A 21,442-nucleotide genomic window follows, 5' to 3' on the forward strand; every position below is an offset into this window, starting at 1 on the left:
TGAACATCTGGAAGCTCACAGTTCACGTACTGTTGAAGCCTGGCTTGGAGAATTTTGAGCATTACTTTGCTAGTGTGTGAGATGAGTGCAATTGTACAATAGTTCGAGCATTCTTTGGTATTGCCTTTCTTTGGGGTTGGAATGAAAACTGACCTTTTCCAGTTCTGTGGCCACTGCTGAGTTTTCCAAATTTGCTGGCATATGGAGTGCAGCACTTTAACAGCATCACCTTTTAGGTTTTGAAATAGTTCAAAGGCAAAGGAGAAAAGGAAAGATATAAGCATCTGAATGCAGAGTTCAAAGAATAGCAAGGAGAGATAAGAAAGCCTTCCTCAGTGATGAATGCAGAGAAATAGAGGAAAACAATAGAATGGGAAAGACTAGAGATCTCTTCAAGAAAATTAGAGATTCCTTCTCCACTGAGAGGTTAAAACAATCGGAATTTTTAGCTAAAATAACTGACAGTAAGTGGGAAATAAAACTTGAGAATCTGTTCTGGTAGTACAGCCTTAGAGAGCTGTTGCTAAAAGATGACTCTGCCAAGCAATTAGTTTAGCATTTACTTCATATTTGTATTGTTTTCCTTTTGCTTCAGGTTGAAGATGGAATCTACTGAGGAAGGAAAGCCTAGGTCTTCAGCACCACATGTGCCAGCCCAGAAGCAGCAGTGTGAAAACCTCTATAACATCTGGAGTCCCCTAAAAATTAAGGAGACTTTGATTTGGACATTCTCAGTAGGAATGGTTAAAGGCTAATGGGACCATAGAGGCAAGTACTTGAACTTTGACTAAGATATGATGCCTTAAAGTGTTCTGTTTTACATGTGCAAGTGTCTTTTCTATCTAAAAAGACAGGAGGTTCCTTGAATTATCATTGTATCCCATACTGTGGGATACACAGTAGGCACTGAGTAAATTGGAATGGGACTGAGCAAAACTGAGTGATAGTATGATCTTAAAATGGAAGCATCAGCTCATTCAGCATGATCAATCTGTGTTTTGTATCCAGCCTCATGAATCATCTGTAAAATGTACCTTTTGTCCTTTGAAGAACTTATTTCCACAAGAAGCAAAATGAGTGGGTCATTGATTGCCTGTGGGATATTTACAAAATGTTTACTTTAGCTCCCTAAGTAACTCAGTAAATGTACAATGGTCTTCATGTGGTGGAATGACACTTTATGAAGCATAACTAAAATCCTGCACGGAGCATCACACATTGGGAAAGGCATCATGTGCTACCAGGCAGGCTTTGTGCTACGTGCCACGGAAACAAAGACCAGGCCCTTTGCAATCTGGGTTTTGTTTTGTGAGATGAGACAAATAGGCAAGGTATACCTTTAAATCTATAATTGTTTTTCCCATAAGAAGTACTTAGATGCAGACTTTTGAGGTGGACAATGTTAAAACTCTTACAATAAGAAATGGTGAAATTTTGCAGTGTCTGAATGCTTCCTATGTTCCCTTAGTTAATCTCACATTTTGCTGATATCCAAAACATTTGGAATAATTAAAGCACTATTCAAGTATAGGATAAGAACAAGTAAAATAACACTTTGATTATATCTCTGAGTTACTTAAAAATTTGTAGTTTATATCAAGCCTTATGAATCATCTGTTCACGTATAAAATGTACCTTTTGTCCTTTGAAGAAGTTATTGCCACAGGAAACAAAATGAGTGGGTCTGTTTCTTTCTGACCTACTGAGCCAGTATGCCATTCTTTTTATTCCCCCACTATGCCATTCTTAATACGTTTTAAAGCAAATTGTCGTTTGCAGTTCTGCTTCTTAGTTCAGGTAGTAAGGGGCATCAGTTCAGTTCAGTTCAGTCACTCAGTCGTGTCCGACTCTTTGCGACCCCATAAACTGCAGCACGCCAGGCCTCCCTGTCCATCACCAACTCCCGGAGTTCACCCAAACTCACGTCCATTAAGTTGGTGATACCATCCAGCCATCTCATCCTCTGTCGTCCCCTTCTCCTCCTGCCCCCAATCCCTCCCAGCATCAGGGTCTTTTCCAATGAGTCAATTCTTCGTATGAGGTGGCCAAAGAATTGGAGTTTCAGCTTTAGCATCAGTCCTTCCAAAGAACACCGAGGACTATCTCCTTTAGAATGGACTGGTTGGATCTCCTTGCAGTCCAAGGGACTCTCAAGAGTCTTCTCCAACACCACAGTTCAAAAGCATCCTTAGTGAAGTGAAAATATGGAATTTTGACAGAATTGGGCTCATATCCCAGGTCTTAATAGCTACGTGGACTTAGGAAATTTATTTAACTTCTCTGAGCCACAAAATTTCCTTATAAATATGGGAAAAAAACTTCTGTTGTAAAGTTTGAAATGATTTCAGTAGTTCTTGACAGATTATAGGTAGGACTTTAAGAATGATAACTGCTACTTCCTTTTTTGTCAGCTTACGTTTATTCATACCCACAGTTTAAGGCACTGCTCTTCAACAGAACTTGAATGTTCTATATTCGTACTGTCCAGTTTGATAGCCAGCCATATGAGGTTACTGAGCAATTAAAATGTAACTGAGGAATTTAACTTTTAGTTTAGTTTAATTTAAATTTAGGCTGTAATAGGTGTTAACTACTGGACAGTGCAGTTACTCTTTTAGAGATATAGTTCATGTGTTACGTTATGTTAGTTTCAGGTGTACAACATAATGATTCAGTATTTGTATATACTGATATTAGGACATGATTACTACAATACATCTAGTTAAGATCCATCACCACATCTAGTTAAAAATTTTTTCCTCTTATGATGAGAACTTTCAAGATTACTCTCTTAGCAACTTTCAGATACATAGCAAATACTCTTCTAAGTGCAATTTTGAGACTCATTCAAGACCTACTATTTTTTATTCATGAAGCCTTCCTTGACCAATGATTCTTCTAAATATAACTTGGCTCTTTCTCCGACTTGTTTGGTACTTACCATGGACATTAATTTTTTCGTGTGTTGTCTTTCTAGCTAGGTTGTATTTGAGATTATGGAGTTTTAAATTTCCCCATTGCCTCATGAAAAGGAACATGAAAAAAATATAATTGTAATATTGTAGTTAATGATTTTATATGATCATTAAATATAATAGAAAGAAATTTTAACTAGTAATTAAGTGAAGAGTAGGGAATAATATAAAGGTTGCTTTCCGGATGAGCTTTGTGTCTAGGCTGTTTCACCTAAAAATTCAGATTACACTCAACCTCTGGAAGAACAAATTGAGGCTTCTTTCTTATACTGCCATCTCTTGGCCAACTTGTGCTCCAAGTGATGCTTATTCAATTTTGCTATGTCAAGGGAAGGTTTTCTTTAGTTTATTGTGATAAATACTTTAACGGAAGTAGAGGTTAAATATAATTGACACTGGCTCAAATGAAATTGAAAGATACTTTGAAAAAAAAAAACAAACTATTTTAGATTGCCTTCTCATTTATCTGATACTTAGCAGTTCTTGAAAGTGAAAGTCGGTCAGTTGTGTCTGACTCTTTGCGACCCCATGGACTGTGAATTTTCTAGGCCAGAATATTGGAATGGGTAGCCTTTCCCTTCTCCAGGGGATCTTCCCAACCCAGGGATCAAACCCAGGTCTCCTGCATTGCAGGTGGATTCTTTATGAACTGAGCTATCAGGGAAGCCCTACCGGTTCTTAGCTCCTTCCATTTTTTAATTTATTTTTTCTTTAAAGGATTTTGTGAACTTAATGATTGTGGTCACCCTGTGGTTACAAGTGTTTTCTGTAATCACATACCCTGTGAACTTGGAGAGACTGGCAGTAACTCATACCATTTATGCCCCATCTCCCTGAATTTGTTCCCATGGCTGCCATACTTTGGTTGCAGCCATCACGGGGCTTCTATTTGCATACCTATTCTCTTTTTGACTGTTGACTTTTATTAATGTAACCTTTCAGAGATTGGTTAGACTTACTGTATAGTTTTACCCAAACTTTTAAATTTATACAAGTAGCAGAGCTTGTACAGAAGTCTTGCCCTAGTCTGATAATGAGTTTGGGCATTTGATGACGTTCTCCAAAATAGATGGGTCCATTTATATTGCTGAATGGAGATTCAAATAAAGAATGAATAGTTTTCTTTGAGTTAATTTTCCTTGAGGCTTTATGGGTGTGACTTGGTGTGGAGTAGGCTGGTGTGCATTCAAGTCTTGTAGTCATAACCTTTGTATATTTGTTTATTATTTAATTTTTTATTTTCCAGAGATGTCAGATGCTTGATAGATCCTGTAGTTCAACTTGATTCTTAGAGAGAAGCTGTTCATATGATATCAGAAGTAAGTGTAAAGAAAACCTTCATTTTTACCTCATTTGAGTTTCTAACCACCTCGCAAGTTTGGAGATTGAGTTTTCTTAGTGGTTGAAATTTGGTAGTTGAAGGGGCTCAGTGCTAACCTCGAGAGAGTTTGCCTGGTTTGAGGATAAGGACCTGGTGGTGACTTGTTCTTCAGCAGTCAGTCATTTGCAGTTTGCCGTGACGAAATACAGGCTGAGCCTATGTTTCAGCTGACTGCCCTGATTGTTTTATTTATTTTTTATTTGACTGCACATGTGGCATGGGGGATCTTAGTTCCCAGACCAGGGGTTGAACCCATGCTGCCTGCATTGGTAGAGTGGAGTCTTAACCACTGGACTGCCAGAGAAGTCCTGACTGCCCTGATTGAATGCATGCTCTAAGCAGACTATAGCTAGCACAAGCACTTGGAATTGAATTCTATTTCTTGAAATTCTTAGTGGGATCTAGCCCATGATGTTAGGTAATTCTTAAATCTTTGAACTATGAGTTTGCTACTACAATGCTTGGTTGAGCTTTGATCTTTTGTTGTATCTCTTTGAGATAGAACTTGGGTCAAGAATCCTTAACCCAAAAATTCAAACACTACAGAGAAAACGCTGATAACTGGTATAATTCTGTTAACCACTTAACTTGACAGTATTAAACGAGTCACTATTTTGTTCGTTTATACACAAGATTAAGAGAACCCCAGAGTTGGTTAAATCAATTTTAAAATCAAGATGATAAAATGCAATACTATGTAATCACCAAAAATTATGGTACCAGCTTATCTTTCTTGAAATGGAAGAGTATTTATGATATATTAATCTAAAAGAAGTTACAGAGCAATATGTATAATCCTTTTTCTGCTTAAACAGTTTTATGTGCTTATGTTTACTTGAGAAATCATTTGAAAGGATATATTCCAATACTAGGGATTATTGTCTTTAGTATTGGGTTCTATGGATGATCTTGTTAACCAGTATTTTCTGACTTTGTTACATTCATCTATAATTTAAAGTTATTTAAAGCAGTCTAGATAGGACAGGCTTGTATTCTTGTACTTGCAAATTTCAGCAGAGAATGGGGCAACGTATGAGTGTGAAATATAGGAAATACAAATATTTAAAAGCAGTGTTAAAGTAACATCAGCACTTGAAATAATTTTTTAGCTTTCAGTTCTATCTTTTGCAGAAATGAAATTTCAGGAAACTAGACTGGAGTCTCACTTCTTTTCCAGACCGGAACTCTTGGGAGCTGTAATCCTGGATATACAGTAGATAATAATAGCGTTTTTGTTTTATGGTAAGGCTTATGTTGAAATTGAAAAGCTTTGATATACATATGAATCTGTGGAAACAGCTTAGTGACTTCATAGCTAGCTTTTAAGGTGCTACAAATTTTATTTTTTAAAAAGTCAACTGAAGATGTTGAAAGGTGGCATAGCATAGTAGCTATACATGGCTTCTGAAGTCAGACTTGGTTCAAACCCACTCTCTATCACTTAAGCAGCTATGCAACCCTGGCAAGTTTCTTAATATCTCAATGTCGTAGGGTCTTTATATCTTAAAAGGTGATAATAATAGTACCTGACTCAAAGGAATAATACTTGACTTAGAAGATTAAATTAGATAATAAATGTGTGGGGCTTAGAACATTATTAACATATGGTAAGTGCTCAATATATGTTAGCTATTTTATTACTGGAGTCCATGTGTATATTTATCTTAGACTTTGTACTACCTAGCAATTTCTGACATATGCATAATAGTTATGAGAAATTCCTTGTTTTTATTGCTTATGTGCATCTTTCTGGCAGTTGGGCTATGCCTCATTATCTTTACCCTTAGTACAGAGTCTAATTTAGTTCTAGTGTTAGGCAAAGTATGGTAATAAGGCCTATAGTGTATATCCCAATATCATTGTTTCAATAACATTTTCTTAATTAATCTTTTTTTTGACACTAATTTATTTATCATCTAATTCCTTTTTTTGTCTGTCTGCTAGCTGGACCAGTTGATACTTAATGGTTCTTCTAGTTCTCGACTAACCCTTTAAAAATTTAGAAATGATAGTGATGTTTCTTAAAACATTTATTGAAGTGATTGGAGATAATCTTTGATGGCTGTTCCTCTCACTGCTTGGAGCCTTAAGTAGTGGGATTTTAGTCCATCATATATCTAAACTGACTTGTCTTCACTCAGGGCACCATGGGGACGGGTTGGCTGTCCGTTAGTGCCTTCTGATTTTTGCGGAGTCAAACAATTGTGAAGCAGGTGGTGACTCTAGATTAAGAATTATACTTGGGATTAAAAAACTCCATTAATTCGAAAACATGAGGATCTAATATATAGAGAACCTCCTGATTGCAACAGATTTGAATAGCACTGATCTAGGACTATGAAAGGAAGCACTCTAGTCATTTGATTCTAGGAGTTATTGAAACATACTCTGAAATCATTCATGTTTAAATTTTAAATGGTTTACTCAATTTTCTATTGAGTAGTTATTCACCTTTCTATTAAAAATATCTTTTTCTCTGCAGTATGAAGGTGGATGATTCTTCAAATTAAAGGTGGACACTGACTTTTCTCACCAGAAATGGTTTATAAGAAATCAACTTGCAAAAATTTAGAGGCAATAAAAGAAAGAGTAAAATATTTTCTTCTATCATTGTTTGATTCTTTGCTAGATTGTAAGCTCCATGAAAGCAGGATAACTTGCTTATCTGCAATGCCTGACCCAGAATAGATACTCAAGAAATACTTGAAGTTAATTAAAATCTCCATAGAATTTTTTTTTTTTTAATCTCTGGAAATGATAACCATTTTAATGGCATTTCAACAAGATTACATGGAATACTTGGGACTTAAATTTTGACTTGATAAACTATGTGGATAGCAATGAGTCTTAATAACTTCTGTTATAATATGAAACCTATTCTTTAGAAACCTATAATATGAAACCTATTCTTCTGTTAAAGCAAATATAAATATCAAATTAGATTTAGAGTAGATGATGCTGACTACCTGAGATTCAAACATAATAGGAAGATTATTATTTCTGAAGCTCTTAGAGAAATGTGGTACATAATATAGCCAGTAAGTACTTATAATATCTAAACAAGATCAATATCAAACTTCATGGTAAAATACCAGTTAAATGGTATATGATAATGAATGCACAAATTGTGCTGTCAGAGTTTATCCAGACTTTTTATGTTAGGAAGAATGGATTGCTACTGCTACTGCTAAATCACTTCAGTCGTGTCCGACTCTGTGCAACCCCATAGACGGCAGCCCACCAGGCTGCCCCGTCCCTGGGATTCTCCAGGCAAGAACACTGGAGTGGGTTGCCATTTCCTTCTCTAATGCATGAAAGTGAAAGGTGAAAGAGAAGTCGCTCAGTCGTGTCCGACTCAGCGATCCCATGGACTGCAGCCCACCTGGCTCCTCCATCCATGGGATTTTCCAGGCAAGAGTACTGGAGTGGGGTGCCATTGCCTTCTCCAAAGAATGGATTAAAGATCTGTAAATTGAAAGCAAAACTTCAAGCCTATATAAAAGCAAAAAATATGGCACTGTGACATTGGATTAGCCATAAGACAAAAGAAAAGACTGATAAATTTGTATACACTAAAATTCAAACTTAAGTTTGCATGCCATGTAACTGACAAAGGCTCCATTTAAATCAAGAAAATGATCAAAGGATATGAATGAACAATTCATAGATGAGGATCCCTGAGTAGTCACATGAAAAGATGCTTAATCTAACTACTAATAAAATAACTTTACATTAAAACAACACTGAGATTCCATTTCACTGCCATCAGATGGGCAAAAATTGAAACAGAACAAATGAACTCTGACACTTAAACATGTTGTCAAGGTTGGAGTTGCTGGTAGCAGTGAAATTAATTTATTACTTTGGAGAAGGTTTGGCAACATCATTTTTTTTGAAGATGATTATACCCAATCTTTGGGTATTCTTAAGGAGTTCTTGACGTGTGTACTCAAAGAAATGGGCACAGAAAGTTTATTGCAGTAAAATATTTTTAGTTGTAAAAGCCTGGAACCAATGTCCATTAGAAGAATGAGTAAATAAATTGTGGTTTGTAGAATTCGGCTGTTAAAATGAATTAATATAAGGTATGTGTATTAACTTTACACTTCAAAAAAAAGACTTAAAAATGGCCAACTGATATGTATTGTGTGAGATTTAGTAGTTTGAGAACATGAAAACAAAGTTTGATGTATGTACATATTAAAAACCTGTATGAGAATGATAACCCCCCAAATCTGGCTTGTTTACCTCTGGAGAGGTAAAAGGAAAATGGATTGAATAGCTGTTAACTTGTTACCTCATTAAAAAACATCAAACTTGAGAAGAGTTTGGGTTTATTAGATTGAATAATGGTCATTCTCCACATATTTTTTATATGCTTAATATTTAATAATAAAAGCCCGTCTATTTTTAGTACTTTATTTATTCATTTAACATCAAAAACATTTTGTATTGGGGTATAGCCGATTACCAATGTGTGGTAGTTTCAGGTGAACAGTGAAGGGACTCAGCCATAAATATACATGTATCCCCCCAACTGCCTCCCACACAGACTGGCACATAACATCGAACAGAGTTCCATGTGCTATACGATAGGTCTTTGTTGGTTATCCATTTAAACTGTAGCACTGTGTACACGACCTTCCTAAAGTCCATAACTATCCCTTCCTCCCAGAAACCATAAGTTTGAAAAACCAATATTTTAAAATGCTCTTTTTGGTGGTCAGGTCTCTGTATCCCAGCCTTAACTGATTTCAGTGGTTTCATCCTCAGGAGCACCTTAGAAATGAGCCACAGAAGGGTTTTTCTGTGCCATGAGAGAACAGGACACATGCCACCAAAAAACAGGTTAAGTCTATTTCCTGGTATTCCAGACTAGTGGGATATTATATTAAGAGTTTGTAGCTCCCCCCACTTTTTCCTATCTGGCAAAACGTCCCCGTCGTTCCCCCCCCACCAAATGTGTGTATATGTGTGTAGGTATATCTATCTGTGTACACACACACACACACACACACACACACACACACGATTCATATAGGCTTTTAGCCAAATAGGTTGGAAATTGGAAACTGACTTTAAAAATGGTGTGGGTTACACCAAGCTTTGGGGAAACAATGAAATTGAAGAAGCAGGAAGGGATCATATTGTAGCACAAAGGTAACTTGGATAGACTCAAAGTTAGGTCAAATGTGAATGCTTTGTGTTTTATAACTTGACATGAGAGTGTACCTTTTTATTGTACTTCAATATTTCTACATTTGGCATAGTTAAAACCAGAAAATGCACAAAAGGCTCAGATAACCAAAACATGTTGGGGATTACATGGTTTACATATGGAAACCATGATTTTCTTCAAACCCGTTTTGTAACTCTAGATTGAATTTCTATTTTGAACTCTCAGAAGACATTTTAGGAAAAGTATACAAAGGCCAAGATGACCTTGATTACTGTGAACCAGTTACAGATAGACAAAAAACTAGAGAAAGCTGTTTAATCAGAGTAGGTTTTTGTCTGAAGGAGAAAGGTTTAATATATAGATTCACAACCTATAAGGGGGTTTGCAGGGCTTAGTGTCCCCGTTGTGTTGCTGATTTATTGGATTGTTTCTGTTACTAATTCATACTAGTGTCACATCTTCAGGAAAGGTGGCTACAAAAGTCAGCATTAGGCTTATATTCTTAGGACCCCTGGAGCTCTCAGCTTAATTTCTAATATGAATTCTAATAGATTCATAGATTGAGCAGAAAGTCATACAGTAAGTACAGAAGAGAAAATGTAATAGGTAAAAGTATTAGGATAAAATGGGTGCAAACATTTAAACAATTATTAATCCAAGCAGGCCCAGGAATGTACACACGTGGATGATCTCAGAAAAGCTGTGAAACCTAACCCTATTGCTTAAGAGCTGTATGAACGTTCATATTGCAGATTCTAAATCAAGTTCTTTAGATCAGATCAGATCAGATCAGTCGTTCAGTCCTGTCCGACTCTTTGCGACCCCATGAATCGCAGCACGCCAGGCCTCCCTGTCTATCACCAACTCCCGGAGTTCACTGTGACGTCCATCGAGTCAGTGATGCCATCCAGCCATCTCATCCTCTGTCGTCCCCTTCTCCTCCTGCCCCCAATCCCTCCCAGCATCAGAGTCTTTTCCAATGAGTCAACTCTTCGCATCAGGTGGCCAAAGGACTGGAGTTTCAGCTTTAGCATCATTCCTTCCAAAGAAATCAGGGCTGATCTCCTTCAGAATGGACTCGTTGGATCTCCTTGCAGTCCAAGGGACTCTCAAGAGTCTTCTCTAACACCACAGTTCAAAAGCATCAATTCTTCGGCACTCAGCCTTCTTCACAGTCCAACTCTCACATCCATACATGACCACTGGAAAAACCATAGCCTTGACTAGATGGACCTTTGTTGGCAAAGTAATGTCTCTGCTTTTGAATATGCTATCTAGGTTGGTCATAACTTTCCTTCCAAGGAGTAAGTTCTTTATATAGAGGATGTGAAAAACTGGAAAGATGTCTATCTCAAGATGGATTTAAAAACGGCAGAAAATACAACAGAGGTGGTAGGTGTCAAATTATAGATATCACACAATTTGGGAGACTTTCCTGAAATACAAAGCCTTGTTGCCCAGCCGGTACTCCCTAAAATTTCCCAGAACAAACACCTGCGTGTACTCACTCCTGCTGTTAGCTTCTCAACTGTCCCCACTCTACTCTGACCTCAAATGATAGGCTGAGGACAGCTAGGAGAGAGGGGCTTGGTGGGCTACAGTCCATGCGGGTCACAAAGAGACACGACTAGCGACTAAATAACAGCTTGTGCCAGTCGAGGGCTGAAAACCGCACACAAGGACAGTATCTGCGAGGCTCCCAAGTGGGACACCTAGACCAGCCTCAGTCAGATTCACTCAAAGACACGCGCGCCTGGGGGTGCAACGCCCATAGTCTAGGTGCCAGAGGCCTCGGGTCCCAGGATCCTGAGCTGCGTGACTTGGCGCCCACCACCCGGCAGGCTTTGCGACCCCGCGCATGCGCCCTAAGACGTAGTGGCGTCGCCAGTGGAGAATCCTCGCTTGTCGTCGTCGTCGTCGTGGAGTTAAGGCAGCAACGGTGTTTTCCCGCGCTTTTCTTGGGAGTCTCAGGTTAGATTTTAAAAACAATTTTTTAATTAATCTTGTTAGTATTTTCTTTTGAGAGCGCTGCGAGTTTGAAGTTTCCGTGAGTCTAATCTTCAAAACTTGGTCCTCGCTAAATTGGACGGCTCACTAAATTGACTCGTTCCCCGACCTTGTGGAAAATTTTGAACTAGCTGCACCTCTCGCTCTGCCTGGTGCAGATCCCCTGGAGAAGGGAATGGCCACCCACTACAGTATTCTTGCCTGGGAAATCCCATGGACAGAGGAGCTTGGCGGTTGCAAAGAGTCAAGACTGAGCAACTAACACTGGCTCTGCCTGGTAAGGGACTCAGGTTCCAAACTGTTCCGAGCTCTTCTTCTTCCCGTCTGCACTCTACCCTGCTGGAGCGACGAAGGCCTTTAACTGCGGCCGCCAGGTACCTGTGGAGACTCCTTCAGCAGGGACATTTGGGGTAAAACATGTCGGAGCGTCCTTGTCCTACCCCTGTGACCCAGGCAACTGTCTTGACAGAATTTATCCGTTTCTAAATGTGACCATCTTCCCTTGGTGTATAATTGGTGTGTCACTATTATTTTATTCAAAGTGTTAGCCGCTCAGTCGTGTCTGACTCTGCAACCCCTTGGACAGTAGGCCCACCAAGCTCCTGTGTCTGTGGAATTCCCCAGGCAAGAATACTGGAGTGGATAGCCATTCCCTTCTCCAGGGGATCTTCCCGACCCAGGGGTCAAACGCGGGTCTCCTGCATTGCAGGCAGATTCTTTACTGTCTGAGGCACAAGAGAAGACCTATTTTATACAATAATGGCTAATTTTGATATGTTCAGGATATTGCTGCCTAGTTGAAAAATAATGGAATAGAAGCATAGCATTGAATAGTATTTACATTAATAGGTGAGTTGTTTAATTGGTGATAAAGTTTGCTTTTATATAGATTTTCAGGCTTCATCATGTCAACTACTTGAATGAATTAGGTTAGTTTCTATTTAATAGTATAGGTTACTAGTCAAGGCAACACAGTTAAACAATCTGAGGAATCAGCATATATGAAAACCTAAAAATGTAACTTAAAATACTTTGCATTAAAGAATGGCTAAAATTAGTGCCTGGACTTTTTATATCTGCCAAGTGTGAGAAGTGATACTAAAATATTCTAGCAAACTATGAATGGGTAATACATTTGGATTTTTGTTTAGGTATTGAGAAATGGCAAAAGGCACTAATTTAATTTTTATCTGTACTTTGTAAATGTTCCTAAACTTTTTTTTTTTGCATGAACATATTATTTTTAACTTATAAGTGAGATATGGAACTACCTGTGTCTTTAACTTTTTCGTTAAAAAAATTTTTCATGGCCTTAGCAGTGGTTTGCACAAAGAAGGAGCACAATATTGTTGGGTGGCTGAAATCAATATTATGTATTGATTGTAATACAAAAGCATAATAAAAGGTATATTATTTTGTCTTAGTAAAATAACATGTTTCAATTTATTTTTATTTATTTAATTTTACTGCAAATTGACTTTCATTTATCCCTTTTTAGGATTCTTTTCAGCATCTGGAGACTTTATTATCTATTATGTCTTTGTGTGAAGACATGCTGCTTTGTAATTATCGCAAGTGTCGTGTCAAACTCTCTGGTTATGCGTGGGTCACTGCCTGCTCTCATATATTCTGTGATCAGCATGGTAGTGGTGAGTTTAGTCGTTCACCAGCTATCTGCCCTGCCTGCAACAGTACTCTTTCTGGAAAGCTAGATATTGTCCGCACAGAACTCAGTCCATCAGAGGAATATAAAGCCATGGTATTGGCGGGACTTAGACCAGAGATTGTGTTGGACATCAGCTCCCGAGCGTTGGCCTTCTGGACATACCAGGTTAGTGCTTAGGCTAGTTTCTCTGGAGAGTATGCTTTGAGGCGTATGTGAATGCTTCTAAAGTTTTTCCTTCACTGTGTTTGTTTTTGTTTTTTAATAAATGTATGGAAAAATGTTCTTTTTAATTTTCTTTTTTGCAAAAGTAATATGTTTAGTGTTGAAAATCCAAAAGGAAGAAAATAAAAATAATCCATAATTCCATCACTCAGAGATAACCAGTCTTGATACTTATGTTTGTATATTACTAGATTTTCCTGGGTATAAATATATATTTATATATATTTTGTCTATACAAACCTAGAATAATACCACAGATACCATTTTTGTGGCCAGGTAAATTGACAATAGATTATGCCTGTTATGAGTATTTTATTAAATATTTAAAAATTAGCCATTCTATAATCATAATTTTAATGGTTATAATGTATCATAATTTATTTCCAAGTTATTAAAATGCTGGGATGAGTACTGTTATCATTAAATTCATATCCTTAATTTTTTGCTAACTTTAAATACCTGAAAGTGAAACATTTCAAAGTTTTAAAAATTGTAGTACTAAAAGTTGCCCTCCAGTTAGATCTTGTCAGTTTGTGTTCCCTTAAGAAATGTAGGCAGGTGCTTGTTCACCATACTTTCTGCTCACCAATTAGATATGATTACAGTAGAATCTCATTGCTCTCTAAATATGCATTTGTTGGATGGCCTTTAGATGAATACATTTTCCTGTATTTTAAGTATATTTTTCTTTTATTAGTTATCTGTTTTATTTTATTTCATTTGCTGTAGATTTCCCCCCACTGATTTTTAAGAATTCTCTCTATACATATACTTAACTCAGATGTTGCAAGAAATTTTTTTCACTTTTGTTAGTCTTCCTTGATTTTTTTGACATACAGAGGTTTAAAATTTTTGTGTGTTTGATGAAATCATAAAATCATAATTTTAATGATTGAATTGTATCATAAATTGTAAGTTATTTAAAAAATGCTATAATGAGCATTCTTATCTTCAAATTCATATCCTTATTTCCTTTTTTGATTTCTGCCTTTGGCTTCTTTTTAGAAAGGCTTATCTGTGGAAAACTTTAATCAGGTCCTTGAGTATAATAGTGTTATATCTTATATATGCAATTATAATAATGCTTCTAAAAGGTCTGTTTGTCATCTGTCACATAAATATTTTCATTATATTTTTCTAGGTAAAATGTTCCTCTTCTATGCTCCTATATCTTCTTATGCTTACTTTGTTGTATTATTTATACTATATCGTAATTACTTATATATTTGCTTATCTTTTCTAGTTAGGAGAGTTCTTTAGGTCATGTTTTGATTCCTGTGTATCTTTGGGTCCTCAGTGGCCATCATAGTTACTGGTCTTAAGTCTCAGTAATACTTATTGACTGAAATGAATAGACACTCGGTCTTAAACTAGATCCCAGTTTGGGGGGTAGTATTGATTGAACATGAACATGTGGTATTGTTGTAAAGTCTATCCTTAAAGTCATTGTGACCTTAGTATTTTGCTGGCTATTTCCCAGAGACTGCTCTTAGTCACTTGCCTGTTGGCCTTTCCAACTTGGCCTCTTACTTCCACAAATCCAGCAAGAGAGAGAGTATGCTAGTAAGAGAAACTATATTCTTATGTAATGTACTGATGAAGCGATATCCTGTCATTTTTCCTGTAATCTAGTCACAGGTCCTGTCTAGATCAAGGGGAGGATATAAGTGTTAGAAGGCAGGGATAATTGGGAACTGTTTTATAAAATGTTCTCCACACTTTGGATTACTTGAAATATTAGTGTTAGATTTCTTGGAACCTTTGGTCTACATGTCACTTGTTGAGGTTAAACAAATATTCACATTTTTTGTTGGTGTAATGGTCATGCTTTGAGAGTATTCCTCCATTTTTTTCTATGCATTTAGTGACATAGTGTATTATTTTCTATAATAATTATTCTTTTGTACATCCTAATTTCTTCTTAATCTGGTTCTAAAATTTAAAGTAATAACAAATAAAAAAAATAAAGTAATAACATTCCAGTACGTGTGTCTTTCTTTTCTTTCTGTGTTTGTATAAAGTTAAAATAAGCAACTTTGCATTTATTACCTTAAATCTTTTCTCTCTTGGGACAGGTACACCAGGAGCGTCTCTATCAAGAATACAATTTCAGCAAGGCAGAGGGCCATCTGAAACAGATGGAGAAGATATATACTCAGCAAATACAGAGCAAGGATGTAGAATTGACCTCTATGAAAGGGGAGGTCACCTCCATGAAGAAAGTGCTAGAAGAATATAAGAAAAAGTTCAGTGACATTTCTGAGAAACTTATGGAGCGAAATCGCCAGTATCAAAAGCTCCAAGGTCTCTATGATAGCCTTAGGCTACGAAATATCACTATTGCTAACCAAGATAGTACTCTTGAACCATCTATGATTGCACAGTCTGGTGTTTTTGGCTTCCCATTAGGTAAGAAAGGACATGTAATATCCAGTATCAGTTCTTTAAATTAGTGATGTTTCACACTGTACCCTGCATAGTTCCATGCAGTTAGTGGAGACTCCAGAGGCCTAGAGTGGTAGTATTAGTGGTAGGCTCTAGCTTCTTCATCTGTGTCTCAGTCAGCACATCCTTAATTTTATCTGTTTTATTTGCTTACATTTTTAACTACATCTTCAATTTATTTGAATAGAGTAAATAATTCCAAAATTAAAGCTGGCAAATTTCCACTTCAAATGAAAAGCTATTTAGTTGCAGTAATAATAATAATATTAGCTTCCATTTATTAATTCCTTACTAAGTATTAAAAACATAATTTCACATGTATTTGTGAAATTTATAAATTTGTGTCATTTATAAAACTTTATGAGGTAGGTGTTTATTATCATGCCTATATTACAGATGAGAAAGCTGAGGAACAGAGAGGTTAAGTAAATTAGTCAAGGTCACAGAGCTGTCTTCAGAGCCCATACTCTTTTAACTATTTGAGATCCTGTGAGAAGACCATGTTTTAGTTTCTTTCACATGACAATACTGATTGCACAGTTCTTAAGTTATTATTGGTTGTTCTTCTGTTTATTCATTCATAAATTTATCAAATATTTATTAAGCATGTTTCATGTGCCAGACTGCTGGAAAAAAATTTGGGCAATGGGGATGTAAGGATTATCCAGATAAGATTTCTGCCTCCTGGAAATATACAGTCTAGCTTTTTTCTACTTGTCAGATGGCAGAGAATCTCTTCCTGAGTTCTCTCCTTTATACCACTCTTGATATAACAGAATCTAATAGTTTTTACTATGCTATTAATATGCTTTTTTGACACACAAAAAAGTGAAAATTCTTGAGATGAACTTTTATTTGAGCTGGATTTTTATAAAACCTCTTTTTTTGAATTTTATTGTTGAGAAGATGATATCCTAGCAAAGGCATGAAGTAATGAGATGAAGAATATCATAGGAGAATTGAAACAAGTTTCAACTTAGCTTTCAGTTAATCATACGATTTAGTCAATCAAAGTATTATTGTGTATGGGCATTATAGGTATTCTTATTTTTTCCTTGTGACTATCCACATTTATTTCAATTTCTTCCATTTTTGCCAGTGCTTACCTATTCCTTTTTTTGCACACACTTATCTTTTTCCTTTCACCTCTTGCTACCATTGTTGGCTTGAAGTAGATATAGTCAACATTCTCCTTTAGTTATATAACTAAAGCCAAGGATGGGTTCAGTGAAAGTCACTCAGTCGTGTCTGACTCTTGGCAACTCCATGGACTATACAGTTCATGGAATTATCTAGGCTAGAATATTGGAGTGGGTAGCCTTCTCCAGGGGATCTTCCCAACCCAGGGATTGAACCCAGGTTTCCCGCATTGCGGGTGGATTCTTTACCAGCTAAGCCTCAAGGGAATCCCCATTGGAAGCTGTTAAATGTTTATCAGATCTATTGTATAATTTTTCTTAAGGGTGTGCTAATTGATCTTGGGACGTGAATATGTGCCTGGTTTTCATGGTAGTCATATATTTTCCAGAGCACTTACGGAAATTGTAAAAAAGAAATTTGTTCTTAAAGAACCTGGGACAAAAGACACACACACATGAATATATATGATATTCCTTGGATGTAAATTAATAGATAATAAAATTATGATACTGTAAATTCTAGCTCTACAAAAGTATTTCACTGTGTTAAATTACTTTTGGTGATGAGGTAATGGGTATCACTGGAAACTGCACACAGAAGCAGGTAAGATATCTATACTGTGGTAAGGGGAGGAGGCCATCTTCTCTTTATCCAAGGTGTATGTTTTACGCAGGTCATAAGTGTTGAGTTCTGTTAAAATATTATTGAATGACTTTGTTTTTTGATCCAGAAGATCTGTAAGGAAATAGATACTTAAGTTCTTCCCTTATTTTTCTTCTAGGGAACAACTCCAAGTTTCCTTTGGACGGTACACCAGTTCGAAATCGGGGTGGTGGAGATGGAGATTTTCAGTTCAGACCATTTTTTGTGGGTTCTCCCACAGCACCTGAACCTGCCAACAGTTTTTTTAGTTTTGCCTCCCCAAATAATGAATTAGAGCAGCAGCCAGTCTCTAGCAGGGCTTTTAAAGTAAAAAGAATTTAGTTGACCTCACAGAATTTTCTCTGTTCTCTTTCAGTGATTTCATTTAGTAAATAATCTTTGTTTTATATAGGAGTCACCAGCCTTTTGTGTTTGTACTGAGTCTTCAAAATTGTCTTTACGTTTCCAACTTATAAGAGATTAAGTGGCAGTGGGTGGGGGGTGGCTTCAGGTTTCCTTTTCAGTTTCTTTTATTTGAGGCATAAGCATTTTAAACTCAATTTTAGGGTGAACTGTTGAGTTTTCACTGGTAGCAAAAAGCTTACAATAATTTTTGGTGTTTGTAGATCACCGTTTGTTTATGTTTGAGCTATTTCTGGCTGAGCAATATGTTTAAGTATACTGTATAAGCACCTCTGTTTTATGTCTACATGTCAGTTTGGGTTCTGGTGTACATATGTTCCTTTACATTTTTTTTTTGTTGCCATATTTGACAGTATGTTTATGTGAACATTTTGGTTTCAGGAATGAGTGAGCCTGTAGCTTCTTATTTGGAAACATACATTTATTTGTATATACTTAATGTATTTGCCCATGTATGAACTTGATTGGAGGTGTCATATCATTGAATGAAGGTACAATTTGATGCATGTATGTTTAGTTCCTATTTCTATTTAAGAGTAATTCACATTGATAAAGTTATGTTGAAAGTTGACTTTTTGGCATTTGAGATAAAATTACTTCTTTTTTGCTAGCTGTTGCCCTGGATCTACTTATTTAGGAACGTACTTCTACTGCAGAAAACTTGCCAATATGTTGTTGATCTCAAGATTATAGTAATTAAAATACTTTTAATGATTTATTCCTTGTTTTTCTTTATTAAATAGTGGTCATTTCTGACTATTATCACAGTATAATATAGAACCAATAAAGAAATTTGAAGGATACTTTCAGTAACTTTACATCATATTAGAGGCAAGACTTGAAATCATACTGGTTGAGGAGGCCGAACATCAAGGTTCTAGTTATTTTTTCCCCCATATATTAGTTGTACAAGTTTAAGTTTAAACTTTTGGGGCCTTTGTTTCTATTTCTGTGATATAAGGGGTTGAATTAAATTATCCTTACAGCCTTTTCTAACTCTTAGATTTTGTGATTTATTGTTACTGGCTTGGGAAGAACTGCCATGGAATTACCTAAATTCCAAGTTCCATTGTTTTTTAGGTAGTAAAAGTCATACTGAAATCATTTGAGTGTATTTTATATTTAGTCATTGTAGTTCAGTTCAGTCGCTCAGTCGTGTCCAACTCTTTGCGATCCCATGAATCGCAGCACATCAGGCCTCCCTGTCCATCACCATCTCCCGGAGCTCACTCAAACTCACGTCCATCGAATCCTCTGTCATCCCCTTCTCCTCCTGCCCCCAATCCCTCCCAGCATCAGAGTCTTTTCCAGTGAGTCAACTCTTCGCATCAGGTGGCCAAAGTACTGGAGTTTCAGCTTTAGCATCATTCCTTCCAAAGAACACCCAGGATTGATCTCTAGAATGGACTGGTTGGATCTCCTTGCAGTCCAAGGGACTCTCAAGAGTCTTCTCCAACACCACAGTTCAAAAGCAGCAATTCTTCAGCGATCAGCCTTCTTCACAGTCCAACTCTCACATCCATACATGACTACTGGAAAAACCATAGCCTTGACTAGATGGACCTTTGTTGGCAAAGTAATGTCTCTGCTTTTGAATATGCTGTTTAGGTTGGTCATAACTTTCCTTCCAAGTAATAAGCGTCTTTTAATTTCATGGCTGCAGTCACCATCTGCAGTGATTTTGGAACCCCACAACATAAAGTCTGACACTGTTTCCACTGTTTCCCCATCTATTTCCCATGAAGTGATGGGACTGGACGCCATGATCTTCGTTTTCTGAATGTTGAGCTTTAAGCCAACTTTTTCAGTCTCCTCTTTCACTTTCATCAAGAGGCTTTTGAGTTCCTCTTCACTTACTGCCATAAGGGTGGTGTCATCTGCATATCTGAGGTTATTGATATTTCTCCCAGAAATCTTGATTCCAGCTTGTGTTTCTTCCAGTCCAGCGTTTCTCATGATGTACTCTGCATATAAGTTAAATAAGCAGGGTGACAGTATACAGCCTTGACGTACTCCTTTTCCTATTTGGAACCAGTCTGTTGTTCCATGTCCAGTTCTAACTGTTGCTTCCTGACCTGCATATAGGTTTCTCAAGAGGCAGATCAGGTGGTCTGGTATTCCCATCTCTAAGGCAAGTAAATACCCTTGCTTTACCTAATTTAATAGCAACCAAGTAACATTTTCTTCTTTAAGGATATAGAATATCAAATCTCTTAAAAATAATTTTTATAGTTCAGTCACTCAGTCGTGTCTGACTCTGCGACCCCATGAATTGCAGCACGCCAGGTCTCTGTCCATTGCCAATTATAGTACCCCAAAGTTAAAATGGTATCCGAGAAAGAGGATGAAAAAATCTTTACTTAAAAGCTCAAAACACCCCTTTCTATTTCATTGCTAATTACACAGATTTTTATAGGTTGAAGAGTTTTTTCTTCCCTATGAAGTTTTAAAATTTGTTGAAAAGTGATTTGAAGAAATAATTTTTGTACATTCATGATTTCTGTCCTGAACCTTTGCTTCCTTTGTTAGGTTCACAGAATCAATTTGAAGTATAAGTAAGCTATAATTAAAACTAAAGAAAAAGTCTGGTGGACTATTACATGCTACTTTTTAAAAATTGCATTCTACTTTAAAAAAATGTAAGAGTTTAATACATTCACATGGTACAAATTCCAAAGGTACAAAAAATTCAGAGTGAAAACTCTTGCCTTTCACTCCTGTTCCTGAACTACTCACTTTTCATTTCTGGAAGCAGTTAGTCTTGTAGTGTCTTGTGTCTCATGCAGAGATAGTCTGCTGCTGCTAAGTCGCTTCAGTCGTGTCCGACTCTGTGCAACCCGATAGACGGCAGCCTACCAGGCTCCCCCCTCCCTGGGGTTCTCCAGGAAAAAACACTGGAGTGGGTGCCCTTTCCTTCTCCAATAGAGATAGTCTATCTAGGTGGAAGCAAATCCTTTTTTTTTTTTTTTAAATTATGTTTGTTTTTGAATAGGTAATACATTTACATGACAAACATTCAAAAGTGTACACAATGAGAAGAATCTTCTTTTCCTAGACAGCTCTCAGTCCCCCTATTTCCCTCTTCAGACACAGTCAATTGTTTCTTAAATACCCTATGGGATATAGTTTATCAATATATAAACATTATTAGTGTACTGATACATATGTGTGTGTGCTGTGTCAACTCTGTGACCCCGTGGACTAGCCTACCAGGCTTTTCACACACACATGTGCACACACACACACATTACCCAGGGATCCAGCGTGCACATAGACACACACACACACACACACTACCCAGAGATCCAGCGTGTGCATACACAGACACACACCCACACTACCCAGGGATCCAGCGTGTGCAT

The 21,442-nt window shown here is 36.9% G+C and overlaps 1 protein-coding gene and 1 non-coding gene across 4 annotated transcripts; both read left to right on the forward strand.

The window, feature by feature from the left end:
- The first annotated feature begins 4,218 nt into the window (after positions 1-4,218).
- Positions 4,219-18,798, forward strand: CCNB1IP1 (cyclin B1 interacting protein 1). Of its 3 annotated transcripts, none has more exons than XM_061430629.1 (6): positions 4,219-4,294; positions 5,488-5,598; positions 6,839-11,506; positions 13,041-13,373; positions 15,506-15,839; positions 17,797-18,798. In XM_061430629.1, the coding sequence occupies exons 4-6, from the start codon at positions 13,077-13,079 to the stop codon at positions 17,997-17,999; spliced, it is 834 nt and encodes a 277-aa protein (XP_061286613.1). In that variant the 5' UTR covers positions 4,219-4,294; positions 5,488-5,598; positions 6,839-11,506; positions 13,041-13,076; the 3' UTR covers positions 18,000-18,798. The 3 variants fall into 3 exon arrangements, with proteins under 3 accessions (XP_061286613.1, XP_061286615.1, XP_061286614.1); XM_061430631.1 differs by having other exon boundaries at positions 4,220-4,294; positions 5,466-5,598; XM_061430630.1 differs by having other exon boundaries at positions 4,220-4,294; positions 5,473-5,598.
- On the forward strand, positions 6,413-6,560 carry LOC133256306 (small nucleolar RNA SNORA79). Its single transcript, XR_009739179.1, has one exon. It is a non-coding gene; the product is annotated as a small nucleolar RNA SNORA79 (small nucleolar RNA).
- Positions 18,799-21,442: the final 2,644 nt, after the last annotated feature.

Source organism: Bos javanicus, chromosome 10 (genome assembly GCF_032452875.1).
Source record: "Bos javanicus breed banteng chromosome 10, ARS-OSU_banteng_1.0, whole genome shotgun sequence".
Taxonomy (NCBI): Eukaryota; Metazoa; Chordata; class Mammalia; order Artiodactyla; family Bovidae; genus Bos; species Bos javanicus.